The sequence below is a fragment of the Podarcis cretensis genome (genome assembly GCF_951804945.1).
Source record: "Podarcis cretensis genome assembly, chromosome: 2".
NCBI lineage: Eukaryota > Metazoa > Chordata > Lepidosauria > Squamata > Lacertidae > Podarcis > Podarcis cretensis.
In genome coordinates this window covers 90,491,540-90,508,546 of record NC_137171.1, presented here as the reverse complement: position 1 = coordinate 90,508,546, position 17,007 = coordinate 90,491,540, and the positions used below count along the sequence as shown (strand labels likewise).

Genomic DNA, 17,007 nt, shown 5'->3' with positions numbered 1-17,007 from the left:
CAGACAGGAGGGAAACGGGCGCTGCGTAGCTTTGCGCACTGCCTTCTCTCCGTAGGAAGAGCCGCCGCCACCCAGCATTCCCTCGCAGCCGTTCCCGGTCAGTCCCGGACTCCCACTGCTGGGCGCCCTGATGGGTGGGCACCATGATGCAGGGCACCACTAACCCTAATGGGTAAGACGGCCCTGCATAAATATTTTAAGAGTTTGTTTCCCGCAATAACCAAAAGTACTTGAACTGGGGGGGGGATCAGTTTGGAACCCCCCCTCCAGTAAAACACACATAGGACTCATCCAAACTTCTGCTTGTTCTGCCACTTTCCCTGGGAAAACCTGATATTTACTGCTGAATCATAGTACACATTAATTGTGTTTTCTGCAGATTGATGTTTGCTCTGATTCAGTACTAAAGAGTGGGTTTTCCCCAGGCAAGCGATGGGGCAAACAGAAAACTTCTTGGACCCATGCTTTCTAGGCACAGGACAAGCGAAAGTGTGGACAAACCCTTAGAGAGCAATCCTATGTCGCTGGAACTAATCCGTAGTAGTTTTTAAGTTCTCAAATATGAACACTGTCCTCTGCTTCATAGTGTAATTTTGAGGCAGTCGTCTGAATGAGCCAGCCAGCTTAATATTGTTCTCGTACAAAAGGAGCTGAGCACACTGCATTTCTCCATCTCATTTTCTTCCATAGAAAGATGTCTTCCTTGATGAAATCCAGGCGGCAAAGGAACTATCCAGTTCTAAGGAGAAAACCTTTGAAAGACATGCTGCCACAGAACTATGTCACAAATATCAAGACAAGCATACAGGTCACTTACCAGAAATGACTGCTGTTTGGTTGGCCACTGCTTCCTGTGTTTGCCTGCGGAAAAAAAATGCTAACATGGCAGAGGTAAGTGTACTTCTCTTTCCACTTCCTGCTACTACAGCAAAGCTTTGCACTGCATTCTTATAGCTTTGCAGCCGAGTGGTACAGGTCTGTGTCTCTGCTATTGTCCTGCATCTGGCTATTATTTGGGGTGGGGGAGCTAGTTTGTGCAAAACCAGCACACAGAACAGATTCTTGATTTATTGGATGCCATGAGTACACACACTGGTCTTAGCTGCAAAGAGTGACAGGAAGATATATATCCCCAGACTTGAGGGATGTTTGTTCGCTTATACCCTGCTTCTTAATAAAAAGATTCACGAGACGGCTTATAGAATAAGGAAAATATCTGTTGCGATAAAGCCAAGAAACACGGCAACAGATAAAACACTAAAGATTTGTTTGATCAGAAGGGAAACCAGAGTTTGCAAACACAGACCTTTTCTTCACTTTTTATGCATTTACCACAGAAAGCACTATGGTGCTACACAAACAGTGACTTAGATCATTGTAGAAAAGGTGGATGTAAGATTGTGCCTGTTTTTTCCCCTAAGGTGGGCAGACCATACATCTATAAAGGATTGAGGCCAACAGATGTAGGGCAGGGGGCCATCACCCTCACAGCAGTAGATATAGACTGTCTTGCTGGTGATGAGGTGATGAGCATAACACTCCAAACTCATTGCTAGAATGCCAGTCCTCATAATTTGTCTGTACAGTAGTACCTTGGGTTATGTACTTAATTCATTCCGGAGGTCCGTTCTTAAGCAGGCAAAGTCCCACCCCTTTCATTTTCTTAGTACTTACTTTCCCTCCCTGTTTACTTAAGAGTGTGTGTCTCTAAGTGTTGAGGGAAGCAGTTGCATTCTTTCAGTGAGGAAAATCTGAATGAGCTGTTTTAACGTTGCTGTTAAAAAAACAGGTGCATGAAATAATCGAAATGGCAGATCATCAAATACAGTGTCAGAAAATGCCCGAGTGGAGCAGATACCATGGACTCTCCATGAATACTCCAGAAGAAAACGATGAGTCAGCCAGCCCCCTTCATTTTGGTTTCTCAAATGAAGCGAATCCTGGGTCTTTGAACTGTGGAGATTTGTTGCCACCTTTGATGAGCGCCATGTCTCCTGAAACATACTCGGGACAGATATTACGGGTCCCTTGTGAGTCAGATGAATCAAGTAACTTTTCGTGGGACCCTACAGATGCTGCTGCTGCCTGCCAGCCACCAAGCAACAACTCTCAATATCTAGAAAATGTTTCTCCCACAAAGCCTCTGGCAAATGATTCAGAATATAGCAGTGTCTTCTCCACAAAAAATATGGACTCTGATAAGGAGCCACTAGAAATAGCTGGTTCTTTAAATAAAACGACTCCATCAAATACAAATACAGAAAGCTCTGGTGCTGCCTGTTCTTCACAAGGTAACTTTTAAATATTCTTTGAGGAAAATTAGGAACATTTATGAAGTATATAATAACAGTAATACAAATAGTATTATTTCATCAGTTTGCATGGCAAGATGATCCCTGCCCTGAAACCCTCACAGTCTAAAATTCGCCACAGGGCAGACAAGAGAAAGGTGAGAGAAGTGGATGAAGGATAAACGGAAGGAATATGCGGCTGTTTCAGATGCTTAGGCTTACAGTATTTCATTAAGGCTTGGGAACTAGATAGTTCTGTCAAAAGGCTTTATGGAAAAAGTGGGTTTATAGGAAGGATTTGAAAGAGTAAGAGAAGTGGTATCATGCAAGGGTTCTATGATAGTTTCAAGCACATGGGGAAGGAAGCAAGTTCAATTAAAACAAAAATAGGGAACTTAAGAATTATACTGTTGGAGCTAAATTATGTGACATGTAATTAACACCATTTTGGTATCATGTAGGATGTGGTAGATGGGTTTCATGTTGTCATTTTACTTCGCTTATTCTGCAATAGTTTCGATTTTGTAATAGCCCTTAGTTGTTGTTTTTTGAAAAAATGAATCAACTCTTGGGGAGAAATGGATTCCTTAGCAGTAGTCTCTCCTGCTGTATAACATAAAATCCCTGGGATAGATCATCCAGGGATTGGGCAATGGTGTCATGAGTATGCCGATGACATCCAGCTCTCTCTCCTTTACATTAGATCCAAGAGGTGAGGGTCTGAAAAAGTGCCTGGAATTAGTAATGGACAAGAGGCTGTAAACAACTTCTGGAGGGCCACAGGTTAGCCTCTCCTAAGTATAAGCAACTTTTCAGCAATTCCTTCATGTTAACTTAAAGAAAATCAACATTCTATAGTTTATTCAAAATAACTTTTACCTCAGTAATTAGTGATTGTATACATTATTTGCAATGTCACTATATTACATTGCTTTTTTGCGCTTTCTTTCAGCAGGGGTGAAAGAAATAAAAATCAACGATAAAAAGAAAAAGATGATGGAACGACTTTTATTGTATGAGGAAAATAAGATAAATACTTGTGAACTCTTTGAAGATTTGATGTAACTAAATCATCATCCATGCATAACTAAATCATCATCCATGCAGTTTGCAGATTAAACTTTATTGGCAGTAGAAACAAAAGCACAATGCATTTTTTGAAGTTACATTGGGTACCTATACAAGATATGGATAGGATGGGGAGAGCATCAACTTGAAGTGATTAGTGTCAAGAAGATTATATTCACTGCTTTATGGCTGTAATTGAAATGTATTTTGGTAGACACAGCTCTCTTGAAACCAAAGGCTGCAGCCAAAGTGAAACATAGAACAAGAGGAAGAAGCATCCTTCTCTAGCCATTGTATAAACTGAATTTTATGGTACATTTATAGTGCTTGCCTGCACTATGAATAAATTACTTTGGGGGTCTTCTCTTGCTCATGGTTTTATCATTGTCTTATTTTACACAAACCGCCTCTGACATGGCAAGAGAATTCTTCTTTACAACATGAAGACTCAAGTTACTTGCTTAAGGAAATGCTATGGTCAGAATGCTATTTGTATTTAGATTTTATTTATTCATTTCTTACATATATATCCAGTTACTCAAGACAGCACACATGCTTCTTCCCCTATCTTTTATCATCACATCTCTGCAAGTTAGGTTACATTGAGGGATGATGACTGGCTCAAAGTCACCTCAGTGAACTTCATAGACAAGGAGGTTTGAACATAGGTTACCCTAGTGTGGTGCAATATACAGAACTGATGTCGTGCTTTGCATCCAAGCAGACAAAACTGGTCAGAGTTCTGATTGCTGTAAATTTAAAATGCATCTATAGCAGCTAAAATAATATACATTTTGCAGGACTGTCTAGTTTGTACATTTCTTAGAAATATAATTCAGAATACAATACAGTGGTACCTCGCGTTACATACGCTTCAGGTTACATACGCTTCAGGTTAAGAACTTTGCTTCAGGATAAGAACAGAAATTAGGCGGCAGTGGCAGGAGGCCCCATTAGCTAAAGTGGTGCTTCAGGTTAAGAACAGTTTCAGGTTAAGTACGGACCTCTGGAACGAATTATGTGCTTAACCCGAGGTACCACTGTTACTTACACTAACAATGCAGTCCTATGCATGCTTATTCAGAAGTAAGTTCCACTGAGTTCAATAGGACATATTACCAGGTAAACCAATAGAAGATAATACCAGGTATTAATATTGTAGCCCAAATTTGACAAAATCCTGTGAATGAGATATATTTCAATACTATAGAGATTTAAGCAGTCCTAAATCCAAGATTAGCTGATAGACTTGGTACTTCTGTTTCATGTAGCAACAACCTTTTGCTTATTCAGCAAAACTGCATTATTTACCTCCTAATAGTAGGTGGTTCAAAGGGATGGGTGTATAGACAATATAAATGCTATATTGGTGATTTTGGGGGTTTAAGTTTGCTAGTAAGCTAATGGTATTATTATAAAACTATTTATTCACTGACAGTGTTTACCTTTTGAAGCTATTAATGAATATATTGGAAATATTTTGTAGCATATTTTGTATTTTATGTATTTTCATAACTTGATATTTTTTAAAAAAACTAAGTTTTGAAGCATATTTGCATCTATTGTGTTCTATCCTTTGGGTATTAATAATTTTGCTTGCTGGAGTTTTGGGGGAGCAGGGGCAAGTCTTGCAGTGCAATCTTAAGATTTGTGTACTGAAAAATAAGTGTCATTAAGTTCAGTGGGGCTGACATCTAAGTAAATTTGTATAAGCTTCTGGTCTGAAGCATCCAAAGAGATGACAGAAATAGATTATTATGCAGTTCCATGGCTTTATTGAATAGCTATATTTCCCCCCTTTAAGCTCCATAACTCATCATTGCAATATACTTTTCAGGTTCATTGCTCCAAATGCTTAAAACAAATTATACATTTGAAATAAATTATTGAAAAAGGCTGTTTTGTGAGTGTGGTCCTTTTAATGGTCTACGGTGTTCTGTCTCCATATAAATTCTTTCTCTAGTTATATGTGCCACTGTTTATGGTACTGAACATAAATTTGTTTTGTTTATAATAGCCTGCTCTACATCTATTGGGACCCCTAGCGGGTTGCAGCACACAATCCCATAAAGTACAATACAGTACAGTAAAACTCAACAGTTAACATTTCAAAAAGCCACATTTCAAGCGGTTAAAAAGGTCAGAATTCCACAATGCTGGTAAATCAAGTGTGGGCCATATATAGCTATCACTAAAGTGCCTTGTATTTTCATACTCCACACTGTAGGGCCCTAGCAAGATGGTTCAATTATCTGAGTGTGTCTCTACAGATGGGGTTGCTTGGATCCCAATTGTTTGCTCTCAGCACGTGACTAAGGCCCCAGTGGTCATCTCCAGTTGCATAGAAATGTCTGAATACCACAACCAGCCACAATTCCCCACGGAATTGGGCGTTTTGGAGAGGACGGCCTCTCTCTGCGGGGTCTTCGCCAGCCGGCGACAAGAACGGAGCCTGCGCCCGCCGCGGCCCCGTTCACGCCCAACTTTAACCAGCTGCCGAACAGGTTGCGCAAGCGCGCTTCTTCCCCTCGCCAAGCTCGCTTCCTCTTCCCGTTATGTTGCCCTTCGCTTCAGTCACGCGGACCCCTGCTCCCGGCCACGCGCCCGCCCCCTGACCCTCATCTCACCCAATCAGAAGGCGAGCCTGTCCAACAGCTTCCCCCCCCTCCCCTCTCCGCTTCTCCCGGCGTTCGGTCGCCGCCCCTAAGCTTTGTGAAGAACAGGGCGGCTGCGAGCGAGAGGAGGCGCGCGCGGTACTGTACTGAGCGACGAGAGTGAGGCCCTGGGCGGGGGGGGGGAGGGGAGAGAGGGAGGCGCCGCGCGGCCTTGTAACTGCCAACCGCCCTAGTTTGAAAAGTGGAATCCGCGCGTGGGGCAATGTTCCCCCAAGGGGGGGGGGGCTGACGCGGGGAGGAAAAGAAGGCGGCTTCGTCTCCGAAGGGGCGGGCCCCCCGGTGAAGGCAGCCAATGGCAAGGAGGGAGGCCGCTTGCAGCCCCTGAGGAAATCTCTTCCTGGCCTCTCTCTAGGAGTTAGGCGGACTATGGCTCCGCGGTCAACTCCTCCGCCCGCCCCGCATTCCTGCTTCCCACTCAAGGCAGGCTGGGAGTTCCGGCCTCTTCCTCTGGTCCTCCTTTATGGGTGTTGAAGGAAGGAGGATAGAAAGAGGCGCCCTGGCGAGTTGCTGGTGACATGGGTGGATCAGGGCCTTGATAAGCACAGGTACCTGAGTTCTGTGGGCACTAGCCTGGGTGCACTTGAGAAACTCTGTGGTGGAAGTCGGGGAGCATAGCTGTCGGTTCTCCAGTCTTTGCATACACACGCATAAGTTTATACTTTAAATGGACATGTTTCTACTGCCTTGCTGTTCTCACACGTTACAGAAATGTGCAGTCTCTCTGCGGCGCAAGCTTGGGCAGCGTGTATGTGTTAAAACTCTGGCTTTTCTCTCTTTTCATGCTCAGGTAATCCAGCCTCAATGCAGCCAAACAGGAGGCGTAAAATAGAGTGGGACAGCTTGTCTGTTGGGTCACCCGCCAAATATCGCAGACTCGCCAAAGAAGCGCCACCACAGCCTTCCCCTAGCAGTAGGTCTGCTATATCCATTGAGACGGCTACATTCAGAAAAGCTCCAGAGTCTTATAAAGCGTTCTCGAGAACTTCGTTCGCCGCAGCGGATTCTTCCTCTGATGACACTGAAACGAATGATGGAATTGACAGCGTTCTTGGAGAGAGCCCAGACCGCCCTCTTTCCAATAAACTGTTTCTTGTAAAACGTGCCGCCTGTGACATGTCTGAGGAAAATGTGACGTCTTCGCCTCGAGAATCCTTGAAACAAAAGGTAGATAAGTGATGACAAATATTGGAACATCAGGCGGGGTCGAGGGGAATTGCATTTGTTTATAATGTACTTGTGTTTGTTTGTTTTTATAGTTTTTATCATGGATGATAAAATCCTACCTTGGGAGTTTTTGTTGAAGGGTAGGATAGAAATTGTATGTATATTTAAATAAAATGTATTCAGGTTGCAATTCTTTGTCACTTGGGAAGTGTCTTAGAGGGAGCCGTATATACCAGAGCTTCTCCAGTGCTAGAACTTATGTCTGATTCCAGTGCCACAGTGCCTCTATAACTCTGGCCCTATTGTAGTTGTTGGGCCAAACGGGACATGTTTAAGCTGTTTGTGGGCATGTTAGGGGAGGACTGTGAAATACTTTGAGTCTTTGGATTTACAGTCTTCTCAGCAGCTTTGAAGTGCCTCCAAACTGGAGAGAGAGATATTCCCACATGGGACCTGGTGTAAGTCTGTCCTGTACTGTTTCCAATGAGAAATCTAGCCAATGCGAATCAGTAGCAGTGTGGATCCAGCAGTGCTTTAAATATGATGGTTAAAACACATTTTTCTCTCTCTGCCCCTTAGGATTGCAGCCTTAGTGGAGCATCCTTGGTAGCTTTTCATACTTTTTGAGGATAGTCAGGTTTTCAGAAATTTGTTAATTTATGTCCAGTTGCTGAGGACTAATTTGCCCTAACCAAAATCCTTTTTTTTTTTTTTCCAAACTATTGTATGGTTCTTTTAGGCTGGCCTTTTTAACCTATAATGGCCTTTTTAACCTATGAAATGGATACTAGGTATGTTGTATGAAGTTTACACTGTTATTTACTGTTTAGATTAAACAAGATGGCTGCAGTGAGACAGGTCCAAGCCTCACACCAAGCACAGAAAGAAAAGGTGCTTCAAAGGAAGCAGGTGCTGAATGTGGCAGGAGGAGAATGAAAGACCAGGATCAAGGATCTCGACTAATATACCGCAAAGCTCTGCTTGCTATACTTGGGGGACCACTACGACCTAGAAGGGAGGTGGCACCTCCAAATGGAACCCTGGAAGAAAGCGTTCCTAAAAAAGTGGCATCTGAATCAACTGGCCACCTGAGACGTCCCTCAATAGCATCAAAACTTGGAGAGCAGCAACCTGGAAAAGAGTCAAACTGTCTGAAAACCATAGAAAAAGAGCACATTAATATTTCTATCAGGCAGGATAGAAAAGAGTCTCATGGGTCAGATGGCAGCTCAAGACGTGTATCTGTAGTTTCAAGTTCAGAAAGAGAAAAAGACTTTAAACAGGAGTCCACCTTTCAGAAAGCTGCTGCAGAAGATGAACATAATATCTCTAGGCATTGTGGAAAAGAGGCTTCCAGATCAAAGGGTAGCTTGAGGCATATTCGAGCATTATCAAGATCTGAAGATGAACCAGAAGTTGAACAGGACTCTGTCTTCCAGAAAGCTGCTGCAAAAGAAGAAAAGAAAACCTCTAGGCATAGTGGGAAAGTGGCTTCCAAACCAGGTGGCAACTCAAGGCACATTCATACATTAACAAGATTTGAAGATGAACCAGAAGTTAAGCAGGAGTCGACCTTTCAGAAAGTTGCTGCAAAAGAAGAAAACAGTATTTCTAGGCATAGTGGAAAAGAGGCTTCTAGACCAGCGGGCAGCTCAAGGTATACATTATCAAGGTCTGCATTATCAAGATTTGAAGATGAACCAGAACTGGAAAAGGAGCCAAAAGACACCAACATTTCTGTTGGACGGAGTAAAAAAAAGGATTGCAGAGAGCATTGCAGATCAGATGATAAATTTAAAAGCGCATCTCACCTTTTACAGGTTGAAGGAGAACAAAAATATAAGCAAGAGTCTAGCAAGCATCAGAGTCAAACTGATGATGAAAATGCCTGTGCCACTCTATCTAAAAAGGAGTATGAGAGACCAGGAAACCAGCTGAGAAGTGTGTCTGAAGTGTCCAGGTATGAAGGTGAAGAACTGTTCAAGCAAGGTTGCAGCAGTGAGAAAACTATGACAAAATACAACAGTACCTTCACAAAGCAGAAAATTGTGCCAAAAGAAAAATATGTTTGCCCCAGTTCATCTGATGCACATTGTGTTACTGCTGCAAAGGAGTTTGTGAATTTCCAGAGGACAGTTATTGTAGAATCTTCTCCAAAACCTGTGTTTGTGGATGACCACAGTTCAGAAGCAAATGAGAAGGTGAGGCATTCTTTTTGTGGAATAAGGTTTTCAAAATGAAACCGTAGCTAAATGTTCCTGAAATGTAATTGATTTCACACAAATGAAGAGCCAGCACTTAAAAGTAAACATATTCCAAAAAGTTTGAGAAATCCTTAAGATAGCTTCAAGGATTCACCCTTAAGCTAGTAGGAAAAGAATGTAGTTTAAGGAAACAAACTAAACTTAAATTTAAATTACTAAAAGGTGCTATTTAAACACAGAATCCTTCCAAATGGTTGTAGAAATGTTTAGTAGCAGTTTTCAGAGGTGCAGGATGTAGGACAAAATAGTAGTTACAAACACAACCTTTGTTGTTTGTATGATTCAGGATTAAGAGATAGTTTTCTGAATTCCATTAACTTAGAAGTTGCCATGTAGCGATCCTTTTTATGATGTCATGTGGCCTTTTCTGGATGACACTCATAATAATAAATTGTGTCCCATATAGCATTGCTGATCAATACAGAAGTCTTCAATGATCCTCAAATTTTACTTATCTTTTGTGGTCGACTACCAAATATCCGAAATAAAGTGGTGTTTGCTCTCTGTGAATAACAAACTGCAAGACTAACATGCTTTTATTTCAATGTGCATTTTCTACCAGTTGTCTGAATGGCGTGTTACAATTCTTAAGCATTTTTCACATATTGTTGCCTTAAATTATACAAAAAATCCCTCATATCTTCCTTTACTTTCGTTATAAACCAGTATAGGCATGGCAGGCCTAACAGAGATTAGCTGGAGAGCCATGTCTATTTTTCTTTTAAAAACAAAATCTGCATACCTCTTATATTTTTGTCGTCTTCCCCTGTGACCTGGTCATCTTCCCTTGCATATAACTTAAACTAATCAGATGCAAGATAACCAAGCTGAATTGATTTTTTCATTTTATTTCATGACTTGCAGTTAATGGGGAAAGAAAGAGAGTCCTCTGCTGAAAGTGATTGGTCTGACATGGAGGATGCAGAACCACCTAGTACTTTCTCCCAGGAGGATTCTATCCCAAACCACAGTACGCCAAAAACAGTGGAGACTTCACAGTTGGCAACAGAGTTGGTGATGTATCCTCCTCATTTGTACAATCGCAGAATGAGTGACTATACAAAGTATTGGACAAGCTGCAGCAAGCCAGCGGATTGTTCTTCTTTTTCATGTTCTTCTGAAGATACCTCATATGCCACCCATCTTTGTGATGTTTCATTAGATACCTCAGCTGATAGCCCATCAACTACACCAAGGGATAAAGAACCTTGTATGCGTGTTAGGCCCCGGTCGCTTGGTTCTCAACTGGTCGATGAAGAGAAAAACAGACGACGGAGTAAAGAAGTAGCATCATGTGTTCCTATTTTCTCCACATCTCGCAAGTCAGAGTCTTTTGTCAATCAATGTGTAAACCAGGATTTGCCTGATGACCTGCCTAAATATTTAAAAGAAGGGTTTATTGATACCCACTGCCATTTGGATATGTTATATACAAAGACAGCTTTCAGGGGCACTTTTTCTAAGTTTCGAAAGACTTACAGTAGCAGCTTTCCTGAAGAATTTCAGGGATGTATAGCTGACTTTTGTGATCCTCGTACATTGAACAACTACTTATGGGAAGATTTATTAAAGGAAGACATGGTTTGGGGGGCATTTGGCTGTCATCCTCACTTTGCACGTTATTACACAGACCTTCATGAACGAAGTATCTTACAGGCAATGAGGCAGCCCAAAGCTATTGCCTTTGGAGAAATGGGGCTGGATTACTCTTACAAATGTAGCACTGAGGTCCCAACGCAACATAAGGTAAAGGAGAGTGCTGTTACTTTTTGTGCTCAGTGTCTTTTAAGATTTGTGAAGAAACAAGTCATTCACTTTGTAAGGTGTCAATGGTCTGTAAAGTTGTGAAGCAGTTGTTCAAAAAACCCACTAAGTTGAGATGATAGTAGCTTTCTTTTGGGGGAAAAAACCTTTCCAGTCCATTGCTCGGAGTATATTGCAATCCACAGAATAAGAGGATTGGTTGCTAAATCATTTTTGTAGTGCTGGTTAAATGTGTTAATGTGCAGTGCTGACCTAGAACACGGGGGTGATACGTAGCTGAAATAATTCTAAGCATTTCTGTTATCTAATCACTCGTAATAGGCTTTGGTTTGAATACATTAGCAAAAGAGACATATCCCATATTTTGGAATTTCAGCAGCATGTGATTTCTACATCCAAAAGTAGTATTGCAGTGGTGCATGGTAGCAAACAACCGACTAGCAGAAATGTTTGGTCAATGGCTCAGGTAAGTGGTCAGAGTAGGAAGAGTGCAAGAAAAATGCATCATCATGTGTAATATTAGTTGGCTGCAAATAGAACAATTCTCAACAAAATGTGTTCGAAAAACTTGCTGTAGACACAGAACTATACATTGAATGGCTTGGATCCAGAGTTACTGGTTTCCCCCCATGCAACTCCCTAGGGCTCTTTTGAAGAGTCCCTAAGTTTTCTTGAGCAGCTGTTCAGTGGCTAGGGAGCCGCAGGAAGGAAGAGGAACTGGTAAAAATTGCCTTCATTTCCTACAGCAGCTGTTGCATGAGTGGAAATCTATTGAACATGTCAGTATCTACAATTTGATCTGTTTATCCAATGTTAAATTATTCATATTGCTTTTAGTTTAGTATGTTGTGTTTCCTAATTGCATCAGCATCATGTACAATACTGACACTGAAGCTCAGCCAGTCTACTCCCTTAATGCCCTTTAAAATGAAATAAATGAAAATGTGCCCCTGGACAGTTTTCTCTCTTATGTTCCCCCCCCCCCCCAACAAAATGGACTGTGTTGATAAAAGTAGTAAGATTATAAATGATAGTGGTGGAGTGAGGTACCAGATTGTTTTCCGCACATCTTACATTTTTGTTCTTGAGGCAGTTCTAATAGCATTTGAAGATATATTCCTTTCTTGCTCGCTTCAGGTATTTGAAAGGCAACTGAATCTTGCTGTTTCCTTAAGGAAACCATTGGTAATTCACTGCAGAGATGCTGATGATGACTTGTTGGAAATCATGAAAAAATGCGTACCCAAAGACTACAAGATACACAGGTAATTGTATTAAATAATTTTAAGTCTACCCATCCTTGACTTTAAAAAGAAGCTGAAGGCCAGAGGTCCTAAAATTCTGTATGGCTGCGATTCCCTGGTTATGACTTACAAAGACCTATGTGGAGGAGCCAGTGTGGTGTAGTGGTTAAGAGCGATAGTCTCGTAATCTGGGGAACCGGGTTCGCGTCTCCGCTCCTCCACATGCAGCTGCTGGGTGACCTTGGGCCAGTCACACTTCTTTGAAGTCTCTCAGCTCCACTCACCTCACAGAGCGTTTGTTGTGGGGGAGGAAGGAAAAGGAGAATTTTAGCCACTTTGGGACTCCTTAAAGGGAGTGAAAGGCGGGATATCAAATCCAAACTCTATAGGGCTTAGGTACAAGCTATCTGAAAGAATGTACAGTGGTACCTTGGGTTACATACGCTTCAGGTTACAGACTCCACTAACCTAGAAATAGTACCTCAGGTTAAGAACTTTGCTGCAGGATGAGAACAGAAATCGTGCTCTGGCAGCGCAACACTAACCCAGAAATAGTGCTTCAGGTTAAGAACTTTGCTTCAGGATAAGAACAGAAATCAGGCTCTGGCGGCGCAGCAGCCGGAGGCCCCATTAGCTAAAGTGGTGCTTCAGGTTAAGAACAGTTTCAGGTTAAGAACGGACCTCCAGAACAAATTAAGTACTTAACCCAAGGTACCACTGTATCCCCTCACAGAAGTCTGCCTGGGTTCTGAGATCCTTGGGCGAGGCCCTTCTCCTGGTCCTGCCACCCTCAGGCATGCTTAGTGGGGGTGCAGGAGAGGGCCTTCTCAGTGGCTGCTCCCAGGCTTTGGAACTTCCACCCTAAAGAAGTTAGGCTGGCTCCCTCATTGTCCTTCCACTGGCAAGTGAATACTTTCTGGTTCGAACATGCTTTGGGGAACTGGCTGCTTTTAATTTGGGGGCTGGTGCCATGCAGTTTGTGTTGTGATTGTATGTTTTTAGTAGACATCTCAAAAAGATATGTGTTGTGTGTTTAATTGTTTTTTAATTATTGTTCCCACCCACCCCAGCATTTTTAGCTGTTCTTATTTTATCTGTAAGCTGCCATGATTTCCTGTCAGGGAAAAAGGCGGTGTATACATAAATAAAATCTCCCTTTCTATTTTAAAAAGTTACCATTTAATTTTTCAGACCAGCATTCTAAAATCATAAGTGAAAATTAAGACATATCTTGAATGCTTCAAAGGTCTCTATTTCATTGAAATTAGATTCTGTAATTCCTTGAATATAGTGTTAAAATTATAATCTGCAGCTTCCGCAACCAATTTTAGCTGAAGTGTGGCTTTTATTCCAAGAAGAAATTAACAACATAGCAGCCACCATTCTGTGTCCAGCTTGCTGTGTGGTCTTTAGCATGGCCAGCATTACTGTTTTCCTGTTGCTGGTTGGCCATCATATGTTGCAGAATGACCATTGTTTTCTCTCTATCTTAGGCATTGCTTTACTGGCAGATACAGTGCCATAGAACCATTGTTGGACTACTTTCCAAATCTTACTGTTGGATTCACAGCATTGCTGACATATCCATCTGCTACAGAGGCTAGAGAGTCGGTTCAGAAAATCCCTTTAAGTAGAATAGTTGTAGAAACAGATGCGCCATATTTCCTTCCTAGGCAGGTAAGGTATTTTGTTTTATTTGGGGTTGTTTGCAATCCTTTGTCCCTTTATTGTGTGCTGATTGATACTTCATTAAAATAATGTCCTTTCTTGTTTTAGGGTGTAGAATGAAAGAAAATGTTAATGGTTTAGGGTGAAGCAGGTCCTTCATATAGCGTAATGCAGTGGGGGGTCTTATCACTCCTTCCTGTTGAAAGTCATGGCCCAGGAAGAGAGGAGAAAATATCAAAAGTCAATCACTGCCCACACAGGTGGGGTCATCAGGAAAGGTTTGGGGTCTTGGACCATGGTCTCCACTTCCTCAAGGAAGGACTTCTGGCAAGAGATAGGCTGCACCTCACAATGGTTGGCAAGAATATGTTTGGTAAGAATCTCACAAACCTGATCAGAAGAGCTTAAAGTAAATCCTGAGGGGAAGGGAGACAATATTACAGATGACAGGGAAACACCTGATACTGGAGATAGTAGCTTCATAGATGTGCAGGAAACTGAGGCGGTGCTACAGAAATCTGTTAATGGGCAGGAAACTACAAGAAAGAAGCAGCTGCAGGAGGTCTGACGTGCCATCTGGACTTTTAAGAAGGCTGGTTTCAAAAAGCTAAAGGAGCTACTGAGGGATAGCTCAGTTGGTAGAGCATGAGCCTCTTAATCTCAGGATCATGGATTTGAGCCCCATGTTGGGCAAAATATTCCTGCACAGCAGGGAGTTGAACTGGATGATCCTTGTGGTCTCAACTTTACCATTCTATGATTCTGTTGGGGGAGATCCCATGGTCAGAAATACTCAAAGATAAGGGAGTCAAAGATGAATGGGAGTTTGTTAAATGTGAAATATTGAAGGCACAAGTGCAGGCAATAACCTTATCTCCTAAAACTCTGCTTCTGCTTTTTCCAGGTTCCCAAAACTGTATGCCAGTATTCACATCCAGGAGTAGCTCTGCACACCGTTAAAGAGATTGCTCGGCTCAAAGAAGTGTCATTGCCTGCCATGTTAGGCATTCTAAGACAAAACACAAAAAGAATATATGACTTGTAGGGAAGCACAAGGGAGTGTGGAAAAGAGTTGATGAGGAAATACTTTATATGTAAATATAAATTTGGAACTTGCACATTAATGTTGATATCCAGCTTGGATATTGTGACTTCTGGAAACAAGGAAAATATTAATAAGTGCTTAATTGAACCACAGTCCTTTAAAATTCACACCTTTTCCTGCTGCTTCCACTCCCCTCTGCTATTTGTTCCCTTCCTTTTAAGGTGCCTTAGTGTTGATTTTATTCATAAGAGTGGCTTTCTTTTTTAATTTTAAATTATCTTGGGCAGCCAAAAAATTGTCAGCATATTGATTTTTTAAATTTTTATTTGCTTTTTTTAATGTATCTGAAGGAGATTATAACTGAGCATTTTTAGAAGGCCAGTCTCCAATAGAAAGGAGAAAGCCAGGTATGCCTTAGTACAGGGTAGTCAATATGGTGCTCTCCAAACGTTGGACTCCAACTTCCATTAACTCCAGCCCCACCATGGCCAGTGACCAGGAATGATGGGCAGTGGACCCTGATGGCTACCCCTGGTAAGGCGAGGCTTAGCCTTAAAAAAGAAAGTGCCCCTAAATTGTCTTTGCCTTGTCTGATTATTTCTCTTGGAGCAGCAGTCCATGTAACTGCAATACCATATATTCTTAGTTGAAAACCTTCCATTTGGTATAGCATGAATATACTCAAAGTAGTAATGACATACATTACCAGTATATGATAGTAAACCCCCCCCCCCCCCAATATGCATTAGCACAAAGGATCATCTCTGTCTATAAACTATATGGCAAGAACCTTAAACTGATCTGAATTTGCGTAATAACTCAGAGATACTGAAAGGGCTGTGAAATACTCTCTAGATCTAACCTCTAATCTGGTGTCATCTGCATGTTGTTGGACAACCACTCCCATTCTGGCTGGGACTGATGGGAGCTGGAGTCCCAACAGCATCGGGAGAGCCTTTGGGTGAGAAAGGCTACTCTAGATACACTGTGTTCTCCAGAAACCGAAGCACACACAAAGTAATTAAACAAAGCAAGGGAGTGAAATAGGCTCTCAAGATTATTTTGTGGGAAACCATGATTTGTTTTTGTTTTAATTAGGCAGTTTTAACCTCTGCAGTGGGTTCCTTTTTAATAAAGAAGAATGATTCCATGTTTCTATATTGTTCTATTATGTATTATTTGGACTTTAAAAAGATTACTTGTAAATAAACATATTTTTATATAAATATTCATACATGTTGTATACATGACTCTTGGGCAAGAAATTAAAGTATTGCAACCAATAACATGGAAAGCGAACGTTGTTCTCTGCCCTTCCTTTGCCTTCAGTTCAGCAGTGTCTTCATGTTATATGGAAAGGTCCTTCTGTATATACTTCTATTTGTTTTATTAAAAGTGTTTCCTAATGTTTGTGAAAATAGCATTCTAAGTAACTTTTTCCTTCTGCACACATGTGTGAGGTGTATGTATGTATGTTTATATGCAGGAATAACAATAAAACCATGCTCTCCCTTTCCAGTCATAAGACAGCTCTCACTTTTCTATCTTTAAAACACCACCGGAGCACAAACTTAGCTGTCTGACACCTTGAAACTCTCAAGCCCAGATTTGGCTTACTATAACCACATGACTGATTTGGCTCTCTGGTTGGAGGTGCTATGCTTCTGAAAAATCAGCTGCTGGAGACCACAGGAGAAGAGTGTGTTCTTGTGATAAGGTTCCACTTGTGGGTTTTCCACAGGCATCTTGTTGGCTACTATGAGAACAGGATGCTGGACTAGATGGGCCACTGGCCTGATCCAGCAGGCTCTTACATCCTGGTGA

The 17,007-nt window shown here is 41.7% G+C and overlaps 2 protein-coding genes across 6 annotated transcripts in view; both read left to right on the top strand.

Moving 5' to 3' along the window:
• IRAK2 (interleukin 1 receptor associated kinase 2) overlaps window positions 1-4,245 on the top strand; it is a 32,854-nt gene extending 28,609 nt beyond the window's left edge. For 2 of the 4 annotated variants that reach the window (XM_079961725.1, XM_079961722.1), the window contains 3 exons: window positions 691-891; window positions 1,790-2,291; window positions 3,244-4,245. In XM_079961725.1, the coding sequence (XP_079817851.1) occupies window positions 691-891; window positions 1,790-2,291; window positions 3,244-3,356 (816 nt within the window). In that variant the 3' untranslated portion in view covers window positions 3,357-4,245. Of the gene's footprint in view, window positions 1-690; window positions 892-1,789; window positions 2,292-2,389; window positions 2,450-3,243 lie in introns of all 4 variants that reach the window. The other 2 variants (XM_079961724.1, XM_079961723.1) reach the window with 2 other exon arrangements.
• Window positions 4,246-6,001: 1,756 nt separating this feature from the next.
• Window positions 6,002-16,601, top strand: TATDN2 (TatD DNase domain containing 2). Of its 2 annotated transcripts, none has more exons than XM_079959064.1 (7): window positions 6,002-6,112; window positions 6,822-7,198; window positions 8,029-9,399; window positions 10,327-11,208; window positions 12,364-12,491; window positions 13,964-14,147; window positions 15,043-16,601. In XM_079959064.1, the coding sequence occupies exons 2-7, from the start codon at window positions 6,836-6,838 to the stop codon at window positions 15,181-15,183; spliced, it is 3,069 nt and encodes a 1,022-aa protein (XP_079815190.1). In that variant the 5' UTR covers window positions 6,002-6,112; window positions 6,822-6,835; the 3' UTR covers window positions 15,184-16,601. The 2 variants fall into 2 exon arrangements, with proteins under 2 accessions (XP_079815190.1, XP_079815191.1); XM_079959065.1 differs by lacking the exon at window positions 6,002-6,112 and adding an exon at window positions 6,401-6,579.
• Window positions 16,602-17,007: the final 406 nt, after the last annotated feature.